Source organism: Pelmatolapia mariae, linkage group LG13 (genome assembly GCF_036321145.2).
Source record: "Pelmatolapia mariae isolate MD_Pm_ZW linkage group LG13, Pm_UMD_F_2, whole genome shotgun sequence".
Lineage (NCBI taxonomy): Eukaryota > Metazoa > Chordata > Actinopteri > Cichliformes > Cichlidae > Pelmatolapia > Pelmatolapia mariae.
Window position 1 is genome coordinate 6,111,006 of NC_086238.1, and position 16,939 is coordinate 6,127,944.

General features: G+C 40.0%; 2 protein-coding genes across 3 annotated transcripts; one reads left to right on the forward strand and one right to left on the reverse strand.

Annotated features, from left to right (window-relative positions):
- The first annotated feature begins 1,927 nt into the window (after positions 1-1,927).
- On the forward strand, positions 1,928-5,734 carry dnajc9 (DnaJ (Hsp40) homolog, subfamily C, member 9). The gene is made up of 5 exons (XM_063491847.1): positions 1,928-2,287; positions 4,465-4,605; positions 4,884-5,138; positions 5,324-5,410; positions 5,506-5,734. Exons 1-5 carry the CDS (start codon positions 2,114-2,116, stop codon positions 5,617-5,619), a joined length of 771 nt encoding a protein of 256 aa, XP_063347917.1. The 5' UTR covers positions 1,928-2,113; the 3' UTR covers positions 5,620-5,734.
- A 945-nt stretch (positions 5,735-6,679) lies between these two features.
- fam149b1 (family with sequence similarity 149 member B1) lies at positions 6,680-16,916 on the reverse strand. Of its 2 annotated transcripts, XM_063491845.1 has the most exons (16): positions 16,511-16,915; positions 14,396-14,512; positions 13,554-13,698; positions 12,932-13,080; positions 12,611-12,754; positions 11,536-11,697; positions 11,281-11,465; positions 11,042-11,184; positions 10,317-10,385; positions 9,686-9,798; positions 9,139-9,363; positions 8,149-8,272; positions 7,887-8,012; positions 7,607-7,688; positions 6,937-7,074; positions 6,680-6,788 (listed from the first exon to the last, which is right to left on the reverse strand). In XM_063491845.1, exons 1-16 carry the CDS (start codon positions 16,555-16,557, stop codon positions 6,706-6,708), a joined length of 2,052 nt encoding a protein of 683 aa, XP_063347915.1. In that variant the 5' UTR covers positions 16,558-16,915; the 3' UTR covers positions 6,680-6,705. The 2 variants fall into 2 exon arrangements, with proteins under 2 accessions (XP_063347915.1, XP_063347916.1); XM_063491846.1 differs by lacking the exon at positions 10,317-10,385 and having other exon boundaries at positions 16,511-16,916.
- Positions 16,917-16,939: the final 23 nt, after the last annotated feature.

Consider the following 16,939-nt stretch of genomic DNA (forward strand, 5'->3'; position numbering starts at 1 on the left):
AATTCTGTTTTCTTATCCCTCCCAATTCAAGTGCATAATCTAAGCTACAGTAGCTGCTGTAGGACAAACAACTCTGTATCTACAGTGAGTGTAGGCTGTCAGTCCACTGCTTACCTCAGTTGTCAATATGTCAGGTGTCCATGTCTATTTAATCTGGAGGAGGCTGTAAAACTTTGTGAAAGGAGTCCGATATGAGTCCATGAGTCAGTGAAGCTCACTTTTGTCCGATGACAGCAATACTGAGGTGAGTTGCTGAGAATATCAACTTTTCTGTAGGTAAACACTGTTGCATTTTTGCCACTGAGCTGCTGTTAGCTCTTGTTAGCTGCTATTAGCCGGTGTTAGTGAAAATTTCTTTGAAACAGATCAAACACAATGTGAGAGTAAAATCAAACCTTTAATAAGAGGAAAAGCGTGACTTTTAGGACACTAACATTAGCCGACATAGCGTTAGCTTATAACCATTGCATAGCTGACATTTTCAGTTGGCCAGATGGGTTGCATGTCTAATCCACTAAAAATAAGTAATTGTCACAATTTGGGGAATAAATAAGCATGTTTATGCACATTTGCATGTGTCAGAGTCCTGACTTCATTTAGGAGATGAGGCTTAAGGTGGGGAGGAAGAGAATGACGTGGAAATGAGAAAGAAGAGAGAAAAATGAAAGACATGTTGGAGAAGGAGAAAGACATAGTGAGGAAGAGATGATGACAATATAAAAGTTTCATTTATTAAATATTCATCTATAGCTAGGAAAGAGCTATTTGTGATCTTTAAATTAAAAGTAACTTATAAGGCGTCCTACATGTAGGGTGGTCTCCACATAAAACACAAATGGCATTTCAAGTTTTTACAACAGATGCGGCACTTGCAAAGGAATACAAGAGACTGATGCTGATTTAGCTTTGATTGGTGGGAAATGGAGAAATGCTAAGCAGCTGTGGTAAGACAATGAGGGTTTATTCAAGAGAAAACACAAAGCCTTGCTGGTTTGTGGTATTACTAGTGAAATGCACACATAAATACACTGAGCATGTTTACAGAATCAGTTTGATGAAAGAGGTAGTTACACAGTAACTATGAGAACAACATTGCTTTCTATCTAATAAATAAACTAAAAAATACTTACTGTACCTTTAAAGTTTAAAGTATTTAACACTTTGCATAATCATAAACATGATATTACTGAATCATAATTAGTGATTAATTGATGTGTATATCACTTAAACATTGTATTGTTAATGATTTTAATCACTTATATTATTATATTATTAAGTAAAGGATCTTGAATATGCATCTGCCATGCAGAAAGAAAAGAAGAAGACAACAGAGATTTATGGATGTAGTGAAGGAGAACATGGAAAGGGTTGGTGCTAGGAAATGAGGGTCGCCACAGCTGAAAGAAGAAGAAGCCTTATATGCATTTAATCTGCAAAATAATAAATAATGAAAGCTTTAATGTGTGGAGTACAGAGTGCAATAATAATTAAAAGTAACAGATAAAATACATTAAACTTGAGTAAAGTATTTGAGTTACATTCCAACTGGTCCTATCTATGTATTCATTTAACTGAGTTGGGGACTGCAAGATTAAGGGTACTCTAGTTGTATTGTTTTAACACCAAACATGTATCATGTAAAAATGTATTAACATTTATAGCTTATAACATACTGGCAACACATTGAAGATGTTAAGTACATGTATACACATTATAAATACTATCTGAAAGACGTTTGGGAAATAAGTAAAGAAAAAAAGTTTTAAAAAGTTGTTCAAAACTATTTTTCCCCAAAGGATAAATCTTGTGTTATCTCTTGTGTAAAAGTGCGCAAGTTTTGTGTGAAAAAGAAGTCATGAAAGGCCTCATTACACATTCTGACAATGTCGGTCACGAGATCCAATCAGAAGACGTTTCTGTACGTTACGCAAGCGCGTCGATGCACGCAGTGGTCTCTGTGACAGGCTAGCGCGCCAAATTGATGTTACCGACAACAGAAAACAAATTAATGCTTAGCTAGCCACAAAACTACCCAGTAAACGTCGCGGAGACTCTTAGGACGAAATTGTTTTCCTGTCAAAGCTCAGACTGAGGCACCTGGTCCGCTGTCAGGATGGGTCTGCTCGAGCGTTGCCAGGAGCTTTTTAAGACCTCAAACTTGTATGAGGTTCTGGGAATCAACAAAGAGGCGACAGAGGCTGAGATCCGAAGGAGCTACTACAAAGTGTCGCTGAAAGTCCATCCAGACCGGGCTCCCGACGACCCGCTGGCCACAGAGAAATTTCAGGTGAACGCTCGTTGTTGTTAGCTGTGACAGCACACACATACACGCAGAGATTAAGCTAGGCTTGCGAGCTAGCTAACGCAGCTAACTGTAGTTGCCGTGAATAATCTCGCACTGTGCCATCACAGACTTCACCCCAGTAACATCCAGTCGCAGGATTTGGTCATGCGTTTGTGGTATCTACATGATTACCGAGATGTTTTGAACATCCCCCAGTGATACTAAATTTTCACAATAATTCAGGTGCAAAACAGACTCGTTAGGTAATTTATATCCCACATATAAGTTACCCTGTAAATTGAATTCAACACTTTGCTTACTGCTTACTACCTTAAATAGAACCTGATAGAAACTAAGTCTCACATCTATGGTGAGAGCCATTATCCACAAATGGAAAAAACGTGGAACAGTAGTGAACCTTCCCATCAAAGACTCATCCAGGAGGTATAAAATAACCCCAAACAACATCTAACGAACCTCACTTGTCTGTGTTAAAGTAAGTGTTCATGATTCAATAATAAGAAAGAGACTGGGCAAAAATGACATCCACTGGAGAGTTCAAAGGCGAAAACCAGTACTGATTAAAAAGACCACAAAGGCTCATGTCACATTTGCAAAAAAAAAAAAAAAAAACATTGTAATGATCCCCAAGCCTTTTGGGAAAATATTCTGTGGACTCGCTAAGCAAAGTTGAACTTTTTGGAAGGTTTGAGTTACATCGGGTGGAAAACTAAGACATAATTTCATAAGTATGATATGACGTTAATGTGATGGGCGCTGCTGGTTTAGGACCTGAATGACTTGCTGTTATTGATGGAACCATGAATTCTGAAAATGCAGAAAGTCCTGAAGGGGAATGTGTCAAGCAGAGACATTTCAAAAAAGAAAAAAAAAACAAAGATTATGCAGTGGCCTAGTCTAAGTCCAAACTTAAATCAGATCCAGATGTTTTGGCATGACATTAAACAGGCCGATCATGGTCAAAAACCTTCCAGTGTGGCTGAATTAAAACACTTCTGTTGTAAAGAAGAGCAGGCCAGATTGCCTCCACAGTGATGTGAAAGCCTCATTGCCAGTTATCACAAACACTTGATTGCCATTCTTGCTGCCAGTGGTGGTACAACCAGTTATTAGGTTTAGGGGGTAATTACCTTTTCACATAGGGCCATATAGGTTTGGATCGGCTTGAATTCCAAAAATAAAAGTATTTAAAATAGCACTTTGCATTTATCTGGGTTTTGCCTAATATCAACAGTTGTTTAGTGATCTAAAAAATGTCAGTGATATGCAAAAATAAATCATATAATGCAAAACCTAAAGCAGATTTAAAATAGCAGAATGGAAAAGGTTATGTGGGATAAGCTATTTTGAACAGGTGAGTTTTGAGTCTAGACTTAAAAAGAGAAAAGGAAGTAATATTTCTTATATCAGGAGGTAGGCAATTCCAAAGTCGAGGAGCAGAGCAGAACCAAATCAGAGAGATATGGAGGGGAGAGAAGATGAATAGCCTTACATGTATACAAAAGTATTTTAAAATTGATGCGATATTTGACCGGGAGCCAGTGAAGCTGTTGCAGGACAGGGGTGATGTGGTGAATAGATGGGGTCCTTGTGATAATACGGGCAGCAGAGTTCTGGACATGTTGAAGCTTATGTATGGACTTTTGGGCAAGACCAAAAAGAAGTGAATTGCAGTAATCAATCCGAGAAGTAACAATGCTATGAACAAGAATAGCAGTGGCATGTGGAGTGAGAAAAGGATGGAGACGATTAATGTTGCGCAATTGGAAATATGCAGACCGAATAACATTATTGATGTGTGAATTAAAAGATAAAGTACTGTCAAAGATGACACCCAACCTTTTCACACATGGAGAAACAGAGACCGGTGAGTTATTGATAGGAGCAGAGAAGTTATTAGTTCTGGATAATGTTGATTTAGAGCCTACCAAAAGAAGCTCTGATTTCTTTTGGTATATCAAAATACTTTTAATATAAAGGCTGTGGCAGCATCTCACAAATGTCTCTTGTCTAGTTCGTATTTGTATGTATAGGTGCGGCATTTTACAGACTAATATCAAGTAATGGCCTCAGTTCATCAGTGTTTCAATGCACCTCTAATCATTGTGTAATACCAGTTTTCAGTAAGAGTTGTATTTTGGTGTAAAATGTCCCTACAGGTGTTGGGAAAGCTGTACGCGGTGCTGAGCGATAAGGAGCAGAAGGCTATTTACGATGAGCAGGGAGTGGTGGATGAAGAGTCTGACGTCCTGAAGCAAGACCGCTGCTGGGAAGACTATTGGAGACTGCTTTTCCCAAAGGTACCAGAGCACAGAGTGATTTTTGTTTTTTCACTAACATGACTCACTAATGAGTCACAGTGAATGTTGTTTGTCTGTCTGTGTCCTGGGATGATGTGACACCTGAAGCGAGTCACTTAGAGGAGGAGGTTACAGCAAATAAATGGTCAGACTACACCTATGCATAATAGTAAATTGTTGCAAGCATAATATATTTCAATTTGTTTTTATTATTATTATTAATGCATTAATGTTCATATTAGTCTTCACAACATGCTGTCTTTCCACCCACCTCATAGATCACAGTCCAGGACATCCTTGAGTTTGAGAAGACGTACAAGGGCTCTGACGAGGAGCGACAGGATGTGATCAAGCTTTACTTACAGCATGAGGGAGATATGGATGCCATCACCGCCTCAGCTCTGTGCTGCTCCCAAGAAGATGAGCCCAGGCTGTGCAGCATGATCCAAGATGCCATCGATAGTGGCGAAGTAACAGCCTTCCCAGCTTTTACTCATGAGACCGAGAAGAAGAAAAGGGCCCGGAGGAAGAGGGTGAGAGATGTGTTGGTGTTGAATCACAGCTTATGTCCAGGGTTTTGTTTTGTGTTTTTGCCATGATTGTTAGATGGCCAAAAGTACTTGTAAAACTTTAATCATTGCTAATAATTTGTAAGAAATGAGTACAAAGGATAAGGCTCCAGCGTCTTTGAGCTTAATGATTGCACCTAACCTTGCAGGCTGATAGAGAGCGGCAAGAAGCAGAGGAAATGCAGAAAGAGATGGGGCTGGACAACCAGGATGACAGTCTTGTGATGATGCTTAAGGTGACAAATGCATGTGCAGATGTTAGAAAGTTTCAGGGGTATAGCTTGTTTATCCTCTGACTAACTTTGCTTTCTTCTTGTTTCCTTCTCTGCAGCAACGACAGCAGTCCAGAGAGCAAAATTTTAACAGTTTCCTGTCTGACCTGGAAGCAAAATACTCCAAGAAAAGTGCCCCAAAACCCCAAAAAGGGAAAAAAGCAAAAAAGTAAAATGTTCTAATATTAGTAGATACAATGTATGTAAGTTCTGAAAGATAACCACATTCACAAAACAACAACTTTGGAAGAACATTCATATTCTTCTGTAATCATTGAAATGATCAGCCTCAGTAGCTTTTATGTGACGCTGTATTTTGTCTCATTTGTTTTTTCCTGTTAATCTTAAAAAATAAAAAAGACCCAAAAAACAAATAAATCCAGTTATGTAACACATCATTACTTCACAGCTTTGTTTATTTATTTATTTTTATAAAACAGGTTAAAAGAAAATGCATTGCAGAAAATTGTTGACTTTTTTCAAGCTTTGTGGCATGGCTGTCTGGTAAATGATCCTGAATACATATAAATTTACCTTTTTGCAGTAACCCTGATGTTACCTGTCGAAGCACCCCCCGCTTGGCTTAGCTTAGATTTAAAAACGTTACATCCCGTAAAATGTTTTGTACATACGTGACAAGCTATTTACAAATAAAGTTTAATATCACTGCCTCTTATGTTCCTTTTGCTGTCATGTCATGCAGCTTAAAACCCACAGCCCCTCGTGATTTAAAATAAGCTCGTCTTTTTGTTTTCCTTCCTGTGTACAATGATATGCAAAGAGGCTATGGATAAATGCTTGTCGTGTCCCTATAAAAGATACAGTACCAAACTCTCTGATTTAGCTTCAGAGAGGAAAAAAAGTGCTTTTTATCCTCTGTAATCCTGTCGGGATGAATGTGTTATTCCCTGCATAGTGGGTTCCTGGTACAACAACGCAGCACAGAGGATAATATACAGTACGTTCACATATAAATAGATATATACATATTTACATCATACATGAACTAAGGTCTAAATATGCAGCTCATACTGTACATGAAGATGGAGTTATTGTTAATAATTATTTCTGTTTGGCAGCCTCATAAGCTGATTTTTGAAATACAAAAATAGGGTTTTAACAAAAATATTACAAAAGCAGCGTAATATGAAAAAACCTGCTACTTCTGTAAAACAAAACTGTTCAGTGGGCACGGATGCTGCAGAGCGTTGCACTTTAATAAAGATGAGTGGCTCGAAAGTCTGGAGTTTAGAGGCAAACTACAAGCCAGGTCTGCTGGCTCTGGATGAGATGCCTCCTCGGGTGTGAGACCGAGACGGGACTGACGCAGGCACCAGTGGAGCTGAGAGGAAGAATTAAAAAAAATAATAATAATTTAAAGTTAATAAACAACCTTAAAACCGTACTTGCTGCTTCAGTCTCCCGCGTTTATAGTTCAGTTCTGAGGCCCGAGTATGAAAGAGTTTCATCAGCCACTTTAATCTACTGACCTGGGACAGGGGCTTGCGGGTCCGGCTCCTCTTCGTCTTTGATGGGCGAGTGCCCCAAGGGGTGGTGGGAAAATGAGTCCAAAAAAGACGAGCTGCTGATGCCAAGACTGATGCCCGTCACACCGATTCCAAGGGAGTCTGGTGCAATGAAGGAATAAATGAATGCATAAGTTATTAGGCGATGTGCTACGAAACGCGCCTTAAAGTGCATGTTCAAAACAGGAAACGGGCAGAGAAAAGCAGGAGTGTTAGCTCACAGTATCAGTGATTCACTTTACCCCAGGATGAACTGTTGAAGTTTATGAACTATGAGAGCAAATAAAAATGATTGTTTTATTGAAGAATATCCACACACTGAGTCAGCTATAACAAGCAGTATGATAACAATACTGCTTAGCTAAAACTTAACTAGAAGAACAGTAAAGGACGAATGAATAGAACAGACCTAAAAGTAGCAGTGAAATGAATGGGATTGCATACATACAGAAGTGTATTAGCTTTTTTTAAACAATAAAATCAACTTTTATTTAACTTTAAATGAACATATTTTGAACATGAGTAGTCGAAGAGGCAGATATAGTTTTAAAGAGTGGCGTTCGGTAACCAGGGCAGTACATCACATCAAGATTTTTAATGGTTTCTTTTCAAATATTCAGGTTGAATTTCTGACCTGTGCCCACAGAGGCTCTGCCTGGCCGCCCCTGCCCAATGTTGTCCAACACTGTGAAGGATCGACGGTATGGAGTATCTGACTGAAAGCAAAGTGAGGCGTCAAACATGCTTACAATTCAGAACGTTAACCATACCAGCGAATAATATAGTTACTGATGCCATTGTGACCTGATCTACAATCTAATTACTGGAAAATAAAAAAACATTACATGACAGCTTCTCTATGGGGTCAGAAATTAAATGACTGTATTTTCTCTGATGATTAACCAGCATCTCACCCTGTAAGTGTGGGTTGTGTTGGGGCGAGAGAAAACGTCCAGTAGGTGGTGGCGATCCCTCGGAACTGAGCTGCCAGCTTTGTCATTTATAGCACTGTGGGCACGGCTAGATGGGCCCTTCTGGCGCTGGAGGGATATTTAAAAAAAGAAAAGTGAAATGGGCACAAAGTTGACTATCTGGCTTTATCTACATTCGTAAAACACTCTCTGTAGGGGTTACTGGCACATTACTTAATTATCTACTTGGTGAGAGTGCCTGTACCTGTGCAGTTTTAGATGGCTGCCCTGAGTAAGATGAGTCTGGGTCTCCGGTGCTAATGGGCGGAAGGAGTGTGTTTCTGCTCAGAGGCAATGGTGGAGAGGTCAGTTGGTCACTGGCTGTGGGTCTGTGGATGTGTGGATGAAGACAGTTTTGTCATTTTATCCATGCTTCATCAATAGCTCCCCTTTTTTTAAAGAGATTTCAGAGGGGTCACTGTTAAACCCATAATAGAAGAGAGGATAAAGGCCTAAAGTTTAATTGAACTTTTCTGGGCCCTATGTGCACGACTATTTATTGTCTAGATGCACATAGACTGCATTTCGTTGCCTTGGACTTGTGACATGTGCAATCACAATAAAGTTGAATTCTATTCTATTCTATTCTATAATCAAGTTTGTTGAAAACAGCCACAAATATGTGTCAGACAGAACTAAACTGAAATTCAGTCTGACATCCCAGAGAGCAGTTTACACTCTGATTTTCCAACATACTGGGCGCTTCTTCATATGCTGTACAATAGTTATACATGAACAATCAAGCACTAGTCAATCAGTGTGGAAGCTCACTACCTGACAACGTCTGACAACAGGCTCAGTCCTACATGTGGCACTGATTGATAAGTTAGTTCTTCTAATAACGTATGCATTCAGTTGTTTTTTTTCTTCATTTTTTAGATTTTATTTGTTATACTGCCGATCAATATACAGTTTAAATGACATACCTAGTCTGGTCCCAGATAAAGTTTACACTTTACATCTTACTCTCAAGGCAACAAAGAAAACAAATATTTATTCTAAAATATGGGTCTTTACTTTAAATACTTTAAACCTCCATTATTCTACAGCACAGAGCCATAAGCTGAAATGGAGTCTGTTCTGAAAGCAAGTTCTCTCTACATCTGCAAAACTTCACAGGGTGTAGGAGGGAATGAGGAGAGAAAAAGGAAGCAATGTAGGAACTGGGGTGGGTTCTCGTGATGCTAAAACTCACAGACGTGTCCCGCGGATGACCTCATCCATGGATCCCACTGCGCTCGACTGACTCGGATTGGGAACAAGAGGCAGGAGGGTTCGGGGAGGAGGGTTCCTGCGTCGGGCCGATTGTGCTGGGCGGGACAGCGAGGAAGAGCTCTGCTCCAGGGGTCGGCGAGGGCGAGGTTTGTTGGAGGGGACCGCGCTAGATCCCGGTCTGTGAGACGCACGCTCTTCTGGCTCCCTGAGTGGGAAGGAAAGAGAGCAAAACACGTTCGATGAATAGTCTGTTTGCAACCAGCCAACTGGCTGAGGATTCTGCCAAACAAGGTGTTAGGACCAGGGACAAAAACACTGCATGAATGATGCTTTGTACCTCTTGTTCTGCAAAATGTGTTTTTCAGTAAATGGAAAACTGCAAGATATCTTTGTCTCTTTTCTCTCTGAGTTAAAGATTTAAATCACATATTAGAATTCAGAACTGTGCTAAAATTAATTTCCCTGTTTGTTTTTAGTTTTTTTTAAAGCCACTGCTCACAGGTTAAGACAGTAATATGTGATCATACTGGCTTCTATCCGGCACACCCAGGTTCCTCTGCTGAAGGGGGATGCTGTGGATCACGATGAGGTCGTTCAGGTTGTGCTGAGTCGCGGCTGCTCCTACAGGGACTCTTCCAGCCTGGGGTTTGGTGTGAGATGAGTGACAGATAGTAATGAGACAGATGGGATGAAAAGTAAAAGATGGAAATGATTAAGGGGTCAAGGAGGGGAGGGAGATAGGAGGGGACAAAATCACATAATATAAGAAGAGGCTAATAGGGCTAGTTATTTCCATATGTATAGTGCAGAAAAATTGCCAAGAAATGGTTATTCGTCATGCAGTGATGTAAGGAGGGCCCCATATTTGCTATGGCACCAAAAAGACAACAGTCACAACACTAAAAATGCAACAAAAACAATAAGTAGCAAAATAATACATTCCAGCACTCTCCTAAAAAAGGAAGGCTCTAACTACAGTTAAACTTGTACATGTTTAAAGTAAGTTGTAGTTAATTAAAAAGATAAACAGATGGCGACGCTTCGGTGTTAATCAACAGTCACAAACACGTTTAATCTAGAGGTAAAGATAATGAGCCGCTGTGGACGGCATGCACACAGCACGCCACCATTTTGGCTCTAAGTGAGGGAGTTACATACACTGGAAGGCCTTTTCTGCTTTTTGGATTTCCGTCTGGACTTGTGCTTTGAGCCCCTTGACTTTGTGTTCTTTAAGTGAGAGTGGTAGAGGGCATGTCCAAAGAAAGAGACAGTGGATACAAAGGAAAGGAAGGAAGAAGGGTAAGTGAGAAAGAGGGTAATAAGAACAGAAGAAAATTGAAAAAATAAAAATAAAAAAGAATGACCAAAAGAGATGAAATAAGACAAAATACATTGGCATGGTGAAGAGTGGAAAGTGAAGAGGGAAGAAAAGAAAACAGTGATACAAGTTAATGAACTGGAAGCGCTGAAAGAGTGAAGAGCAACAGGCAGGGGTAATAATTAAGTGTGAACTCTGGAGCAGACACATGTGACTCTAGGTAAAATGAGTCTTACCTCAATCCATACGAGAAATGTATTCATTAACTCTATAAGACTAAACTTGCCAATGCTATTCAAATGACTTCTTTTCAGTTAATACATTGTCATTATTAAAGTGAAGAAGGCGCCACATAAAAGTGACACTTTTTTAAATATACAAAGGAAATCTATAACTATTTATGTTCTTCTATTATAACATAGTCACTTAGTTTGATGGCATCGACTAAAAGAAAAAAAAAATTCAATTTTGACCCTCCTGATAGTGATGAAAGTGAAACGAGGCCCACAGTCTGAACTCCCTTAGACGCACCCCGGTGCCTCCCATTACTCCTCAGACCACTGACCTGGAACTGCATGCCAGCTGTGAGTGGGGGCACCCGGCTCTGGCCAAGTTTGGGCAGCATCGTGGGCAGCGTGGAGAGCAGCATAAAGGGATTCTGGAAATCTTGCTGCATAGGGCTCAAGTTCCCAGAAATATTTTCATCATCTGCCAATGACAAATTTAAAACTGTTGTGCATAAGAATGTTGATTTGTTAATTAGAGTTCAGCCTAACGCATGCAAACCAGTCAAATTCAGCCTACGTGAAGTGCAGCATTCCCAGTGGCGTTGAACCAGCTCTTTCATGCAGCCAATGAGCTGCCGCCACACATCATCAAACAGCAGATCGAGAACAGCGTGGCGGCGACACCGGTATGGTGAGACTGGGGGCAGACATTTATGCCTCCGACTCGACTCGGAGCAATCCTGTTCCCACTGGTCATCCTCCCTGCAGAAATAGGATCTTATAAGAAAATGAACAACACATAAACAGCAATTCTGAAAACAGAGTAACTTACAAGTCTGTGCTATCAAAAGCAAGATATTCCTCCATCTGACCCTCTATTTCAGTCACTCTATTCTTGTCATGGCTGCCAATGCCGCTGGAGGTACCAGGCTGAGCATCCAAGTCTGGTGAATTGGATCTGATCAGATGTGCTCTCCGGCCCTGCACATTCAACCTTACCCCCACCAAGAGAAGACGAGACTTAGTTAAACAAGGTCATTTCCATAAAAACTAAATCCCTCAAATTTAGCAGACAACCACATGTTGAAAAGTAGAATTAACATAATTTTAATATGTACAAACAAGCTTAATCTAATCTCTTTTATATCAACGCGATTTACGGAAAAACTAGTTAGACAGCAGAGCAGCCTAATTCCTACTAGTCTATCAATTAAAAGTGTGAGTCAAAGCATCATTTTCTCAGAACCATGATACCAATCATGACTCAGGCTCAGATTATTAATTAAAAAGCCAGAGGATCTAGGTCACAAAACCAGAGTCAGCCAGGACTCCTCTATAATTGATGCAAAAACAGGAGTAATCTGGACAGCCAACATCCACTCAAGACAGACAGACAGAGGCATTGCAGTTTTTCTTTAAATAATAAAGCAAGATATGGCTTTTTTGGGCTTTGAACATACATAACTGCTGTAAACTGTTTCATAGTTAGTTAGTGTTAACAGAGTTTATTGACAGTAATGGCTGTCTCTTGTCTCTGCTGTTTCAGAGTAAAAGCTGAAGACTGACTGATAAAACAAAATGCAATGTCCATTTTAAGCGGCAGTGACAGGCTGTTCTGAGTAACGTTTGACATTCCTGAAATCTTCTTCAGCCAAGAATGATAAAAGCGATAACCAAATTTCCCCTTGTGGGACAATTAAAGGATTATTCTATATCAGCCATAATTATGTGGACACAAATCAAACATAACAGCCTACGATACTATCTAAACTGCACCCTCCAAGATAACGCTAGATCAGATGGTGAGATACCACTCACACACGCAGAGATATCTTCGTATATCTGAGAGAGATGCAACAGGTGATCTCTAACCTTATGTATCGACTCAGTGCAGAGTTGAGACTTACTCTGTTCCTTCCCTATCTTTCTCCTGGGGTTTCAAGCTGCTTTCTTTGCCCGCCGACAGCCTGCTGGAAGCGCTGCCTTTCCCTGAGGTAGTATACCACTGGAAGCCTTCATCACTGGGACACAGCAGCTGAGTCCCCAGGATACTGAGTGACACACACACACACACACAATGAATATGTAAAACAAGTGCGATTCTGTAGAAGAATCGAACACTTTTACAGGTTTTTCTCCACAGAATTAGTCTTTGATCCCACTGCTGCCCCATTTCGTTGAGAATTAAAAAAGGGCTGGCTGATGATAGGAGACGGCGGATTAGATACCGAAGATGAGGGAAACGTGTGGCCCACTGCTGACATTCATCCTGGAGCCCCTGGAGTATTCCTCCCCCACTTCCTCTTCCCTCATAAAGATCTTTGTCGATCTCCTCAAACATTTGCTGCACCTGCCGTGATGCCGCCTTGTCAAACTCCTATGGGATGGAAACAGGAACACAGGAAAGAGAGTTATTCTTCACGACTAAAAGTGCCTGCATTTTACTTACTGGCAACATATCACTTTTCAATGCAAGCATCAACGTGCATGATAATTAGCTCCTAGTATCTTGAGATGCATTCAAGTGTTTGTGGTCGTTGCTCATGTCATAAAAAAAAGGTCAAGGTGGAGAAAGATGTATATTTAAGAGAATGTCTCTTAAGTGAGAGTTTTTGCTTCTCAGAAGCAACTTGAGGACAAAAAACTAAATAAATCATTGAGTCCTAAAAAAAAGTTTTGTAAAAACAGCAGGGTCTGGTCTGCAGCAATGTGTTTGTGTCTATAATAAGACAACAGAAAAAAAAGAAAAAGAAAAACAACATATCTAGTGTTTTAGTGTGCACAGTGTGTACATCCTTTGTTTTACAGACAGAGTCAGGCTGGCATCAGTTTTCTCGTGAGCAGACTTACATCGTAGCCCCAGGAGAAAACAGAGCTCCTCTCGGTGGAGATGCCAGTACCCGTGGAGCTGTGAATACCTAACCAGGACTGGCTGGAGTCTACTGAGATGACAGTGGGGCACTGAGAGTGGCCTGAAGCAGCAGATGTCTCTGAGCTAAGCACAAAGACAAAACCGTTATGTAGCCTGGCTGTAAAATCAATGGGAAGAACCAAATTCCCTATATGAAGTGTCTAGTGTTTCTAGCACTCGTTCTTCCTTTTCAGCACACGATTTCTCTTTTCATCAGTTTTTCTTGTACCAGAAGAAACGGAAGAACCAACAACTTGTATAATCTGAAAAATAAGCCTCTGTTACTCCGCTGAGGGAATCGAACTGGTGTCAGCTGCTGATATTATCAAGGTGGAAAGTGAAGGCCAAATGTCAAGGCAATTGAATATTCTAACAGGCTGCCTCATATTTTATTCTTTTAACTGCGCATCTGAAGGAGGCAATGTGATATGAATTAATCCGCTGCTTCTGGGTGTCACATAGCAAGAGCCCTGAGAATCAGTTGTCTGCTCAAGATGGTGTAACATTACAAAATACACAAGCATGAGAATGTGTGTATGTGTGACTGGTTGCAGGCTGTTTTATTTCAGCCTTATTCTGGTGTTGCTTAGGTTTGTCTGCTTACATAACAGCCAAGAAGCAAGGCTTGACTACTCTGCAGTCATTTTGTAACATACTCTAGGCACTTATTTGAGCACAGTTTCTTAAGTACCACTGTCTTTGTTCTCACACAGATTTCAATACTATACTGTAACAAGCCTGGCGTGTGAGTCCTTCTGCAGAATGACCAGGACTCAGTTACCTGTTGTGTGCAGAAGCAGCTTCCTGCAGGTCATGGAGGTAGCACGGAGGGGTTTGGTTGTCGTCTGCTTCTTCTGGAAGAGGATGGTGGTCAAGGCTGCTTCGAGACAACCCACGACTGCAATAAAGACAGATTTAGAGCATTCAGTGAAAAAGCAATCAACAAAAGAGTGTGCAATTGCATTTTGGGATGCTAGGGAACGATATTAATATGTCAGCTCCAACTACCAAGTCTGAATCTGAACACTGTGTTGAAATACAATAGAAAAAAGCATGCACACAACTAAGGTGTGCAAAAGCTCCATTACCATGAGTCTTATTAAAATTATTTTTGCAATGAGCAATTGTCAGAGAAACACAGCCTTTATAAAAAGGGAATGATAAGGTCAAAGCAGATTACGATGGATCTAAAGGAATCAGATGTAGAGTCCCTATTATAGTCACTGATGAACTTATGGCACATATACAGTGCTGTGAAAACTATTTGCCACCCTTCCTAATAGCTGATTCAGATCATCAGTCAAATGTTAAGATTCGACAAAAATAACTCTGGTAAATACAACATTGAGTTTTTAAATGGATGTATGGGTGAAAAAAATAATTGCCCCTAAACCTAATAACTGGCTTTGCCACCCTTGGCAGCAAGAACTGCAATTTAGAGTTTGTGTTTGCGATAACAGGCAATGCTTAAAATTCACTAGGGAAGAATTTTGGCCCACTCATCTGTGTAGAATTGTCATAACTCAGCCACACTGGTGGTTTTTTGAGCATGAAAGGTCATGCCAAAGCATCTCAATCAGATTTAAGTTCAGACTTTGACTAGGGCAGTGTAAAACCTTAATTTGTCACCTCCATTCAGAATGTACTTGCTGGTGTGTGTCGAATTATTGTTCTGCTGCAGAATTCATGATGGTCTGGGGCAGACCATCATACTACCACCACCATGTTTGAATGTTGCTGGCAGTTCTTTTTATGAAATGCTGAGTTAGTTTTACACCAGATAAAACAGGACATAAACCTTGTACAACGTTCAACTTTTGTCTCATCAGTCCAAAGATTTTTTTCCCAAAAGTCTTCATGAAGGGATCACCAAGATGTTTTCTGGCAAACGAGACGACCCTTTGTTTCTTTCTGGTCAGCAGTGGTTTTTGCCATTGAACTCTCCCTGCATGCCATTTTTGCCTAGTTTCTTTTTTTTGTTGTTGTTGTTGAATGATGAACACTGATCTTAATTGAGACATACGAGGCCTGCAGTTTTCCAAAAGCCTTAGAAATGGCTTTGTCACCATTTCCAGAATAAAAAAAATTCAGTGAATTTGTTTCTCAGCTGTTTTTGAGTTTATGTAGATTGTGGCTCAGTGTGTTGCTTTTTGAGATCTGTTCACCCACTTACTTAAATTATTTCTTAATTCAACAGGTCTGGCAGTAATCAAGCCTGGGTGTGGCTAGTGAAATTGAACACAGCTTTCCAAACAATGTGGTTAATTTATGGCATAACAAGGAAGGGCAAAGACTTTTTCACACAGGGGCAGGTAGGTCTGGATAACTTTTTTCCCCCAAAATAAATGAAATCATTTAAAAACTGCATTTCACGTTTAGTTGAAATCTAAATCTTTGTTTAATATTTACTCATATATTTGTCTATTTTTTCGCTGCACTGTAATATGACAAGATGACATGAAGAAAACAGACACCAGTGAAAACAGCTGGAGATTATGTGTTTTTTAAACATTACACTGTGATTACACTTGATTCCATTGTATCTGGCCATAGTGTTGGTTTTGTATCTCTTATTGAGTCAATCTCATTAAATAAATGTCTACATTTCATTCTTATGGCTTGACAGCTTTCTCTGGAGAGAAAATAAATAGAGTGGGTGGTATGAAATAAAAATGTGACAATCATCTAAAATGAGCTGATTGCCATGTTCACACTGCATCTGTCTAAAATAGACCACGGGCAAGCTGGAATATCGCCACATCGATCAACACAAATAATCATTTTTACTCTTTCTGTCACTAGTGTAGGTAGGTTAGCAGTCAATCATCAAACCCCCCTCCACTGAATAATAGCAGCATTGAAGGAAAAAAATTAAGAAATTATGTCAGCTACTCACATCTCGAGTTTGTGCGATACAGGTCTCCGGTTGTATCGTGAAATCATTCTCCTTTGCCTCCGTTTTATATGCTCAAACCCTCTCCTCTCCTTCTCGCCTCCACTTCCAGGACGCTCAGGGAACGGTTCAGATGGAGCTCTGACATTTCCTCTAATATTAGCCGCAGATACTCTGGATAGAGACGCTGTTTCTTAACGGCTGCAGCTAAGCTACGTCCAAAAAACTAAGCTAGCTACTGGTACAAGGGTGGCCAGATTATTAAAAAAGGCACAAATAGCATCGTACAATTTCCACATTCCCTCATAAAATAATTCTTGGTTTACTAAATGAACATATTAAGTAGCCCAGAAATTCACTATTAATTACGTTTCTCTCGCTATATATATATATATATATATATATATATAATTTTTTAATGAGTGTTTAACG